The 12,399-nt window shown below is 46.6% G+C and overlaps 1 protein-coding gene across 3 annotated transcripts in view; it reads right to left on the bottom strand.

Moving 5' to 3' along the window:
• Nucleotides 1-12,399, bottom strand: part of MED15 (mediator complex subunit 15) — a 70,154-nt gene that overhangs the window by 20,613 nt on the left and 37,142 nt on the right. For all 3 annotated transcript variants that reach the window (XR_008664078.1, XM_055322526.1, XM_055322524.1), the window contains exons 3-5: nt 10,984-11,035; nt 9,213-9,242; nt 7,209-7,421 (exon numbers count right to left, since the gene is read on the bottom strand). Coding sequence is in view for 2 of the 3 variants with exons in the window: in XM_055322526.1 (XP_055178501.1) it covers nt 7,209-7,421; nt 9,213-9,242; nt 10,984-11,035 (295 nt within the window). In the remaining variant the exon portion in view is untranslated. The remainder of the gene's footprint in view (nt 1-7,208; nt 7,422-9,212; nt 9,243-10,983; nt 11,036-12,399) is intronic.

Here is a 12,399-nt window from a genome sequence, read left to right as displayed (position 1 = left end):
AACATTTACAGGATTTTCTGTGGTCCAGTTTCTTTTGGGGTGATGAAAATGTTCTAAAATTGATTGTGGTGATGGTTGCCCAACTCTGTGAACACATTTAAAAATCACTGAACGTTGCACTTTAAATGGGTGAACCACAAGTATGTGAATTATAATTTCAAAAATTTGTTATTTTAGAAAAAGAGAAATAATCCAGAGATCCTTTGTACACTTTGCCCAGTTTCCCCAAACAGTACCATTCTGCAAAATTATAACATAATGACACAATCAGAATGTGTCCTCATTTGTGTAGGTGTGTTAAGTTCTATACAACTTCCTCACCGGGGTGGATTCAGTCACCATCAGAGTCAAAGATACTGAAAGTTCCAACATCACAGGGATCCCCCAGCACCACCTGGTGTCACTTCCTTCAGTACCCTGGGCAAACACACTAAGGTGTCTTCAGTTTCTAGCATTTTGTCATTTCAAAGATGTTACGTAAATGGGGGCTCTCTAGGATGACCGCCTTTTTCACTTAGCATGATTCCCTGAAGATCATCTAGGATGCAATGAGTATCAGTAGCTCTTTCCTTTCCACTGCCAAGTCGTATTCCATGATACAGGTATCTCTGTTCAACCATTCATACCATAAAGGACATTTGGGAGTGATCACAGATTTGGGCTATCATAATGCTGCCACAAACACTCACATACAGGTTTTGGTGGGAATTTAAGTTTTCCTGTCTCTGGGATAGATGACCAAGAGTGTGACTGCAGGATTGTATGTTTAATTTTTAAAGAAGCTGAACCAAACCATTTTACATTCCCACCAGCAATGTACGAGTGATCTGGTTTCTTCTCATCCTTGCCAGCATTTGGGAGTGTTATTTTAGCCATTCTGCTGCTGTATGAATTTTTAAATTTCTCTTTTCGTTACAGACTTCTGTTTGACAGCGAGGAGACGTTATGTGTATGGCAGCACTACTGTGAGAGTGTTGAGGCTTGTTTTACGGTTTATTCTTGTATTTGTTCCATCCACATGCCTAGATGACGATGCTGTTCAAATCTTTGCTAGATGCACCCCCTCTTGTCTGCTTAACTATCAATAACTGAGAGGAGGAACTGTCCAACGCACGTTTCATTTTAAAATCTTTTTGTGTCTTATATTCTAGGTGGGTTTCTTGTAAAGACGATATAGCTGTAGCGTTGCCTTTCATTTACAATCTCACATTTCCTATCTTTTAGCAGGAAAGTTTTGTCAACACATTCACATATATTGTGATTGCTTGTATTTCTCAACTTATTTGTATGTTTTCTCTTTCCTTTTTTTAAAAATTTTTATTTATTTATGATAGTCACACACACAGAGAGAGAGAGAGGCAGAGACACAGGCAGGGGGAGAAGCAGGCTCCATGCACCGGGAGCCCGACGTGGGATTCGATCCTGGGTCTCCAGGATCGCGCCCTGGGCCAAAGGCAGGTGCCAAACCACTGCGCCACCCAGGGATCCTGTCTTCTCTTTCCTAAGCTTCTTTTCCCTCCCGCTTTTTTCCAGCTTTTTGAGGTATAACTGACAGTTTTTTCCTTCCTTTTCTGAATTATATATGTATATTTACATCTTTATTTATTTAGAGATTTTTATTTTTAAGTAATCTCTACACCCAATGCAGAGATCGAACCTTGAGATTTAAGAGTCACACACTCCACCGACTAGACCATGCAAGTCCCTCCGAATTATATTTTTGTTGGATGGTTGAGCTGAATTTTGCATGTTGTTTGGATTTTTGGTTTTTTATTACACTTTTTTGTACTGGTTTGGGATTTACAAACTATTTCTATTGTTTTAGCAATTACTTTTTATTTTTTTCTTTTTTAAAAGCAATTATTTTTTCAATTTCATCATGCATATTTAACTTACCAAAGTATAAAATTTACCCATATTTTAACCTCTTTCCCAAATAAAAAACCTCAGAACACTATTTTTTAAAATAGGTTTCACATGCACATGATAGACTTGGTATCTGTACTTGGGATACACTTCCTGACTTCCATTTAGTTTGGTCACTGTTTATCTTCTTACACCCATATAGCACACTTACATTAAGAGGCAGGACAGGGAGCCAGAGTGGCTCAGTTGGTTCCATTAAAACAATTAAAATTTCAACTGCAATTTGTTTTAATTTAAATTTAACTTCCATTAAAAGTGTCTGCCTTCTGCTCTTGATCCTGGGGTCTTGGATGCAGCCCTGCATTGTCTCAGGCTCCCTGATCAGCGGTGGAGTCTGCTTCTCCTACTCCCTCTGCCTGCCTCCCCCAACTTGTGCTCTCCCCCTCCTCAAATAAAACTTTTTTTTTTCAAATAAAACTTTAAAAAAATCAATTAATTAATTTTTTAAAAAGAAGGCAGGAAGGGATAATGTCTGGGGTACAGCCTCTGACCCAGACTGCCTGGACTCAAGCCCCAACTCTGTCACTGCTCTGTACCTCAGTGGAAGAGAAATAACAGTACCTACACACACTGAACTAAGAATTAAGAATCTGTTATAGGGGACACTTAGGTGGTTCAGCGGTTGAGCATTGCCTAGCTCAGGGCATTGATACTGGAGTCCTGGGATCGAGTCTCACATCGGGTTTCCCACAGGGAGCCTGCTTCTCCCTGTGCCTGTGTCTCTGCCTCTCTCTGTCTCTCATGAATAAATAAATACGGTATTTTAAATAAATACATATATATATAAATAAATAAATAAAAATCTGTTATAGGTAAAATACTCAAAATAGTGCTTGGACTGTAGCAAATCTGTATAGTTATAGCTGGGAGCATTATTTTTTTATAGAAGTGATTTTTGTTTACACCAGGGATTTTCAACCTTGTGTTGACCAAAATTTTGGGATAGAGAAGTCTAGGTTGTAGGGGGCTGTCCTGTGCATTTAAGAGGTTTACCAGTATCTCTGGCCTCTACGCTAGATGCCAGTAGTGCTCCCACAGTTGTGACATCCAAAATATCTCCCTATACTGCCAAATATCCCTCAGGGTACAAAATAGATGAGAATCACTGCTCAGATTTACACACACTGGCTACCTCACATAAAAATTGTTTCTTTGGGCGGCCCAGGTGGCTCAGCAGTTTAGTGCCGCCTTCAGTGCAGGGCCTGATCCTGGAGACCTGGAATCAAGTCCGACATTGGGCTCCCTCCATGGAGCCTGCTTCTCCCTCTGCCTGTGTCTCTGCCTCTCTCTCTCTCATGAATTAAAAAAAAAAAAAAAAAGTTTCTTCCATCATTTTACATCTGGCATCACAGGAAGGACAGTCTGAGAAATAAGAGGAAAGGGTGAGCAAATAAAAAACCTTTTAGTGAAGGTCTCTTGGACTTTGTTTACCTAAAATGTCTGCTTCCCTCTAGTCCTTGGGAGTTTTGCTGGCACATGACTAAGGTCGGTAGCTCTACCCCCTGGGCTCCACCAACCTCCTTCTCTCTTCTTGATACCATCACCAAGTCCACTGAGTTTATTTCTTGCTCATTTCTAGCAACTGGCTATTTCTAAGGTATTCCTCTGGCCTTTGGTGTTCTGTGATTTCCCAAAAATGGGTTAAGGCAGAGATGCCTTATTTATCCTGCTTGGGATCGTGGGGTTTTTAGCCACCAGCTCCTCACAGACTGGTGTGCTTCTGTTCTCACTACTCGGTCGTTTTATTAGTTGTTAGACTCTAATTTTATCCTCTGCATTTCTTTTTGGAGATAAGGCAGAGAATCTTAGCAGGATCCACGCCCAGCGTGGAGCTCCATCTCACAACCCTGAGATCATGCATGATGTGCATGATCTCATATCTTTTTTTTTAAATTTTATTTATTTATTTATTTTTATGATAGAGAGAGAGAGAGGCAGAGACACAGGCAGAGGGAGAAGCAGGCTCCATGCACCGGGAGCCCGACGTGGGACTCGATCCCGGGTCTCCAGGATCGCTCCCTGGGCCAAAGGCAGGCGCCAAACCACTGCGCCACCCAGGGATCCCCATGATTTCATATCTTAAACGACTTAAACGTTTAAACGATTGAGCTACCCAGGTACCTCTGCATTTCTCACCCTCCTATTTTCCATGTCCTCTTCTCTGGACTACATTTTAGATAGTGTCTTCAAATGTTGCCTCCAGTGCACAAATTCTTTCTTTAATTGTATCTAAACTGTTGTTCATTCATTTCCACTTTTTAGTTTCAATAATTTTATTTCTCATTTCTACAGGTTTTCCCTGGTTTGTTCTCAAAACTGCTTGGCCACTCTACCAGCCATTATAGTGCCTGTTCATCTGGAATTCCATCCTTTATTTCTTTAATCAGGCCATGCCCATAGTTAACAGTGGTTCTGTGTGTGGTCCCTGGGCATCTCCACATCTGTTCACTGTTCCTATTCCTCCTCCTGGTGCCTCTACTTCTTTTCAGGTCTGGTCTTTGATTGTGTGCTCAATGCTTGACCTTAATCTGCAATTCCCACAGGTCTAAACTAAGGGCACTGTCCTCCAATCTGCTCTTCCTTCTGGGGGAGTGAGGTATGCCAAAGGCCCCAGCACAAATCCCGCTACCCATAGGGATTTCAGGCTTGCTTTATCTAATCTTGCAGTGGGCCAAAGCACAGCAGGCAAATGCTTCTACCTTCCACTGGTCCTACAATCCAAATTGCAGCTAGGATCTACTTGGCTAGAAGGACGATGGTTCCTCAGCATCCAGTCTGTCAAACAGCCAGAAACAGGCCTTGTTTTTAAAGTTGGTTTTACAGACACATGATATAAAACTCACTGAGGAACAGAAATGTAGAGTGAAAAGTAGGTCTCCCTTCTAATGCTGTATTCAAGCCCCCCCAGCCTCACCTACAGTCAGTCTGTTTCCATGACGAATCCAGGTCACCAGAGACTACCACAGTGTGTCCCGGGCTATTCTTTAAGAACCCTTGCAAAACCCCTGGCCCTGCCCTGAAGCTGCCTTAATCCCACAGTGGCATTCGGAGAAACTGTCAGAAAGGAATAACAAATGTCCATAAGGCCACAACCACTATTTCACAGACCAGGCAGGCAAGCGGTCTGAGGCGGAAAGGGAGGACTCTGACAGGCAGCAGTAGGACATGGAAGTAGAGAACCCACATCAACCTACACAGAAGACCAGGTCCCTCAGAAGCTGAAAACAGGATGTGGGTCAAGGTCAGACTGGGCGGGGGGAGGGGGGTTATAGGCAAGATGCCCAAGCTTTGCCACTGAACTGACAGTCTTAGGAGTGAGACAACAAGGCAAATAATGCTAGCATTCTAAATTCATACACTTTAAAGCTATTTTTTATTATAAAAAATAAAAGTGTGGGATCCCTGGGTGGCGCAGCAGTTTGGCACCTGCCTTTGGCCCAGGGTGCGATCCTGGAGACCCGGGATCAAATCCCACGTCGGGCTCCCGGTGCATGGAGCCTGCTTCTCCCTCTGCCTCTCTCTCTCTCTCTCTCTCTCTCTCTGACTATCATAAATAAATAAAGAAAATATAAAAAAAATAAAAGTGTGATAAAAAAAGAAGTTCAAGCAGAGCATAACAGAAAAAAAAAAAGAGCCAGATGTGGTACTTCTCCAGGGCACCCTTCCATGAGCCACCCTGCATGCATGTCAGATACACTGACAAGACAAGAGGGGACAAAGGAGCTGGAGATGAAGAACACGAGCTGAGTGTCAGATGGCAAGACATCAGTAAGGAGAAGAGAATGATGATCTGAGAAGGAAGGGGATGCCTGGGGATGGGGGGGTTCCAGGGCAGGAGTGGATGGGAATGAGGCTGCACATGGCCTCTGTGAAGAACAAAGTGACACTTCCACAGGAAACTCAAACAAAAACAAAAAACAGGGGTGCTCGGATCAGGCAGCTTGGGTTCGACCCCAGCTCTTGTGGGCAAAGCAGATGTAGGGACGCTGCTCTCTTTGGAGGGTTACTATGAGGGATTCATGAGAAAAATACATCGAAATGTTACAACCTGTTCATGAACCATGGTCACAGCAGCTTTATTTGTAACAGCTCAAACCTGGAAACCACTCAAAGTCCTTCAGGGGAATGGATAAGTAAACTGTGGAACATCCCCTCCATGGAATACAACTTAGCAATGAACAGGAATGATTTACTGTTGCAACCTAGAGAATCTCAAAGGCATTACACTGTGTGAAAAAAAAGCCAGTCTCAAAATGTCAAACGTGTGATTCCATCGATGTAACATTTGCAAAGTGATGTAATTATAGTGCTGGGGAACAGATTAGCAGTTGTCAGGGCCTGAAGCTGGAGGGAGGAGGAATTATTAAGAGATGATGGAAAGGTGCTGCATGCTGACTGTGGTGGTGATACCACGCATTACAAACCTCACGAACTATACCCACGTCAGCTTGTGGGCAAGCACGCACGTAAGAACTGATGATGTCTGAAAAAAGGCCACTCGAGTTGGCAGGACTGTCCCAACGTTCATTTCTCAGTTTGACAATGAACTAAGAGGTTAGCATTGGGGAAGCTGGGTGAAGGGCATGTGTGCACTCTCTGTGCCATTCCGCAACTTCCTGTGACTCTTAAACTATTTTGAAAAACACACACAAAAATTAATACAAAGGGGGAAAAAGTACCAAAGCACCTCACAGTACTGAAGTACACTCTGCATGCTGAATCACTGTTTGTGAAAATCAAAGGTCCAGTAAAACAGGCCCTAGAAGGGAGAGGGAGACCTGCACCACATACCCACTACCAGCTGGAGGAGCTGCATGGAGGGGATGAGGGGCCGGGTCTTGCAGAGAAGCACCAAGAGGCCAAGGCATCTCCTTCAGGGATGCCTGGTCAAGGGGCAAGGGCAACGATGGAAGGGATGGCTCCTGAGATAGGTGTCTTCTAGGGGGTTGTGCAGGTGCTGACAGCACTGCTTTATGGCTGAGAATAGCCTGAGACATAATTACTTCAGTTACAAAACACAACTCCTTGGATTGAATCCAGACTATCCCAATCTCCTCTGAGTCCTCCACTCCTGCCCAGGGGTAGGAGGGCCTAGGTGTCACTTACCCTCTGATAGCCTGAAGAAGGTTTGGAACTTTGTTCCCCCCATATATAACAAAGATAAAAAGACAGAGCTACTTGGAGTTTCTCCAAGCTTTCCTCAATACCATCCTAAGCAAAGGAATAAAATGTACATTGTCTGCAAAGAAAGTGGCAGGTTCTCTGAGAAGCATGGTACTCACTCTGTGGTGCTGCTGTAGATACAACAGCCATGCCGTGCGGGGCCATCCCTGAGGTGCCGGGGGGTGGCTGCCCTGAGAGGGGCATCGGCTGCCCCATGGTGCCAAGGCCACCCATCCCGCCCAGAGACTGTCCTGGGCCCCGAGAAGGCATGCCGATTCCAGCTGCTCCTGCAGCTGGCCCACCAGTCAGGCTCTGTAGCGCATTCATAGGGTCTGCGGGAACACAAGGGCAAGCGTCTCAGCCAAGTGCCTGCTGAACCGCAAAGCTCTGAAAGCTATGAGGCCTCACAGAGCACACACTTCCTCCCACCTCCAGGCATGACTCCCTCAAAGCCCCAAGCAGTGAAAGGCCAGAATCCTGGGAGCCTCTGGGCCCCCAATTGCCCACCACATCCCAGAGGCCAAAATGCCAGTGTGTGTGTCACTGCTCTTGGATCGTGAGCCCTCTTGGGTAGGGAACGCATCTAAAACCCTAGTCTGGCCTGTGCCAAGGTCCTGATGTTGTGGGACAAACAAATCCTTGAAGACATGTAGCAGCTCCCACCCATCCTGGCTGTACACCCTTTCTGCTGGGTGAGACACAGCTGGAACCCCAAAGACAACAAAGGACAGTAGGTCTTGGGGATCCCTGGGTGGCTTGGCGGTTTGGCGCCTGCCTTTGGCCCAGGGTGCGATCCTGGAGTCCCAGGATCGAGTCCCACGTCGGGCTCCCAGCATGGAGCCTGCTTCTCTGCCTCTCTCTCTCTCTCTCTCTCTCTCTCTCTCTCTATCATAAATAAATAAATAAATCTTAAAAAAAAAAAAAAAGGACAGCAGGTCCTTCTTCATAGTAAGAAAGAAAGAAAGAGCCTGTGGGCTAGAGAATTGAGGGGGCATAGACAGATGTTCTTCCAGGGAAGTTACAAGTCTCCGCGCACACCAGAAGCCCACCTCTGCTAAGTCTGTGCAGGACCCCTGCTATGGAGTTTTCAGGACATCACACCAAAACAAGCTAAAGTGTGCAGGAGGCATGCGGAAAGGGTCCACAGAGGGCCATGAGGCACACTGACACTTGCCAGTAGGCAGTGGGGTCTGCTCAGTGAGCAATGCCATCATGTGGAACAAGTTGCCCAAGACTCTTGTCACAACAGTGGAAACTCAGGGCAAACAACTACCTAGACACAGGTATGGCCCAGCCAGTGTACCCTGAACAAAACTGGGGGCTGAAGGAGCCCATACTCCAATGCCAAGAACCCAGACATTTTCCTGGCCATACACTCTTGATCCCACTCAGCCCTGACTGGCTGATAATCCCTGCATGTGCCGAGAGAGCCCAGCAAGGAGGTCGGACCCAGAGAGGCGTAGCCAGCTCTGTCGACACAAGCTTGGGCACCCAGCATTTACAGCTGTACTGCTGCAGTGAGACAAACAGCATGCCAAGCTGGCTCCCTTCCTAACAGATCAGAGCTCAGCTGGCCATCAGGGATTTGCTAAACCCCTTCACTGGCAGCTTGGTCAGCAACACCAGCGCACATCAACAGTTCCCACATGATAAAGTCTTGAAATTAAAAAGATAATAATTCTTAACTTACAAAGAAACTTTGTCCCTCGAGGAAGTGAACTCATAGCTACTCTCTAAAAAATACTACTACAAAAAAAAAAAAAGAAAAAAAAATACTACTACAGATTATTATAGTAAATATACCATGATAATTCTCTTCCAGATAGCTCAAAATTTTAGATAAGTCTCCATAACTGTGTGAGTTTTTAATTATCTTTTCGCTGGACAAAAACAGTATTTGAGTGATATGGGATGGTGAGGTCTCTGCAGCCAGCCAGGAAAGAGGAAGCATGGAGGAGGGCTGGGCGTGGCTCTATTCTCATGGCCAGCCAGAGTTCTTTCTGTGAACTTTCTCCTCTAATGACAGCTTAACCCAGGCGCATGCAAGCATCCGCAATCACATTCTTGCAGCCCCAAACCCAAGGTTAGAATAAAACTTTAATTCAAACAGGATAAACTCTTACCACTGACAGAAGCTTGAGATTTTTTGTTATCTGCGTTTAAAAAAAACAGAAACAAAAAATAAAGTAAACAAAGTTTTATATAACCACATATTTCCACAGTAAGTCAGCTTTGGAGGCATTTGCCTAGAGGTCATTTGCTGAAATTAAAGAAAAGATAAAAGATACCTTGGGCGTGTGTGTGTGCGTGCATGCGTGTGTGCATGTGTGTCCACTCCGGGCAAAAGTGACACTTATGGGGGTCTGAGGGAAGAGGGTCTAGAACGGCCCATGGTCAAACCAGGGCCTCGGAGAACTGCCTCCCAGGCAGAAGCTTGCTGTGGGCCTAATCTGGCTCTCTGTCCTTCCTGAGTGCAGGGTCTCAGTGGGGCCCCGAGCAACAAACATGAGAGCTGTAGGGATCCGCGATGGGCCCGGAACGGTGCCAAGACTGCCACGACACCTCCTTTTTCAGCTTGTTCTGGTGAGGCAGCAGCCCCACTTTCTCCATGGGGAAAGTGAGTCTGTCCAAGGTTGGCTAGAAGTCAGATCTATAGCTGCCCCTAGCACCAGGGGGTAAGTGCTGCAATAGGGCCTTGCTCGCTGGGTGAGGGACAAGCCGGTAGCAGGCAGGGGATATGCCTGGCCCCCAAGGCTGTGTACACCTGTACTAGAGCCACTTCCCAAACAGGCCAAGACAGCCCAGCCCTGACAAGCCGAGCCACTTGCCACGACAAATCAAGGTGTCTCATCCAGGCTGCTCATTCCTCAGGCTCCTAGTTCTGGCAATTTGTTCTAAACACCATCGGACCTTCCCAAACATGGCAAAGAGAGTAGAATCAAGTTCATCCAGCTGTCATTCTAGTAAAAAGTCAGTATGGAAAAACGCAATACCTATGGACCACACAGGGGCTCTGGGGTTCCCAACATCTCCTTTTGTCTGAGAGTACTGACTAAAACTGTAGCCACCTCTACAAGTCCAGACAGAAGCCACTGGACGGCCAAGTGTGTGCTCCAAAGACAGGCTGTGTCAAGAGGAACCCATCTCTTGTGGTCACACAACTGTAGCCAGGCCGGCAGGAGGCGCTGTTGACTGAAACCCCAGAGGGCCCCGCCAACCTGGTTTCTTTTAAACACTGTGACCATCCAGGAATACTCAAGTGTCCTCCAGGCTTATGCATAACATACAAGACCACCAAGACTCCTGAGCCCAGTCTGCAAGGACACATACTTCTCAAGAGCCACTGATGCCCCCAGGCTGGGCTGACAGGACCCCAGCAACCCCAGCAGGATCCCATGAATCAGAGGGGCTGGAATGCAGGAGGCGATGGGTGACCCTCAGCAGCAGGTAGGGAGCCAGAGGCAAAACTCATGAAGCTCCAGTCTGACACAGGAGCCACATTTAGTTAGATGCCCAGGGGTCAATAAACCAACTCCTAGGGAAGGAAGTTTCTTTTCCAGGATAAACCTGGCTTATTTAAGAACTGCCTAGAGACAAAGGCAACAGTCTTTTGAAAAAGGAGATGTTCATGGACAAGCAAAAATAGTCCAGACCACTTGAAGGCTAACATTTCCATTATGCCAAAATCAGCATTTTTGAGGTTGAGGCTTTGAGAGGATGGGAAATGGAATCAAATGCAAAGCAATGTTGAACTTCCCAGAAAACAGGAGCTTTTTTTTTTTTTTACAGACATTCTGCCGCAGGCACTGTGGCCAAGAAAGCCCCCACCGCCCCAAGAAAGGCCCAACCTCTCCTGGCCATCAAAAACACCCAGAAATATAAATTTTTACTTACGAATGTCTCGAAAATGGATAATGAGCCTGGCCACGAGAGAAAGGTATTCGTCCTAAAAGTAAAAACAGGAAGCAGGTTAATCCCAGATGAAGAAGTGAAGCTGTGTGATGGCCCTTCCCACCCCCCTGCGCTGCTGTGTCGCAGAGCACAGGGTTCTTCCTCAAAGGCTCTTAGCCCGCCTGGCTCGGCGTCCTCTGGAATCTCTCTCAGAGAAGAGCTGTCAGTGCTCAGCTACAGCAGGCCAACAAAAAGCACAAAGAAACAAAAAAGCCAAGAGGGATACCGAGAGGCGTCAAACTGCTGCTCCTTCCACGCTGGGGTAAATGCTCAACTGAGAGGGCTGTCAGCCAGCTCAGGGACCCCTCCTCTCACAGAGGGGGCAGCGGTCCAGAGGGGACGAGGGGCCAGCCTGAGGTCACAAGGCACATCAGCAGTAGACATGGGCGGACTGCTTCTGTCTTTGCACTATTTGTATCCAAGTACTTTCGCTTTTAATACTGGGCCTGTTGCTCTTTCACTGCTGACGTGCTTGCATGCAAATCTGGATGTACGCCCCTGGCTGTGCCTTTCGGAGATCTGCGTTAATCAGAATTTACTGCACAGGCAAGGGAGAGGGCACAGTGTCACGCAAGGGTGGCAGGTGAAGGCCACTGCTGAGGGCCTTCTTCTTCTTCCCGGCTGCCTGGCTGCTGGAACTGCACAGCAGGGCCTGCCTTTACCGACTGTCCCCTTTGCAATCAAGGACACCCACTCCCAGGGGTTTTGGGGAAGTCATCACTGTTGAGTTTGTCCTGTGGTCAATGAAGGCTGAATTAAAATCTTATTTCAGAGATGCTGTATCATCCTTCCCCTCCTTGAAACGCCAGCAAGGCATCCCAGAATGGGCAAAGCCTTTGTTCTATGCCTTACTCCCACAACCCTCCTTCCTAAGTCACTGCAGCATTGAGAGTCCACTCGACAACAGATGGGATGACACCCATACAACCCAGGACCTGGCCACGCCACCTGCTGTGCTACTACCCTGGGGACACAGGCCTGTGAGTCCAAGAACAAACAGTAAACCTAGTGTCAAAAGAAACACCTTCAGGGAAAAGTGGTCTCAGGAGAATATAAAAATATAGGCACTTTCTAAATCTTCATTACTCCTCATCTATCTCCAAATTTCACCCGACCGCTCTGTTTTGGCTCAGGGAACCAGCAGAGACAAACATGAGCGGAATAGGCCTGGGATGACAAGCACGTGCAAAGGGGATAGGTACGGAGAGACAGTGAGCCTCTGCTGGAGCAAAGGGACACTTAGCAGGTATTTGTCAACACTCCCAATTTCCAACTGCTCCCACCAATTTCCGATAGGAAAGAAAACATCTAGGGGTGAATGGCGCCCCCTGGTGTTGGGGCTCCTGCCTGTGGATCACC

Source organism: Nyctereutes procyonoides, unplaced genomic scaffold (assembly GCF_905146905.1).
Source record: "Nyctereutes procyonoides isolate TBG_1078 unplaced genomic scaffold, NYPRO_anot_genome, whole genome shotgun sequence".
Classification (NCBI taxonomy): domain Eukaryota; kingdom Metazoa; phylum Chordata; class Mammalia; order Carnivora; family Canidae; genus Nyctereutes; species Nyctereutes procyonoides.
The sequence above is the reverse complement of the archived record's forward strand: the minus strand, read 5'-3'. Positions and strand labels throughout refer to the sequence as shown.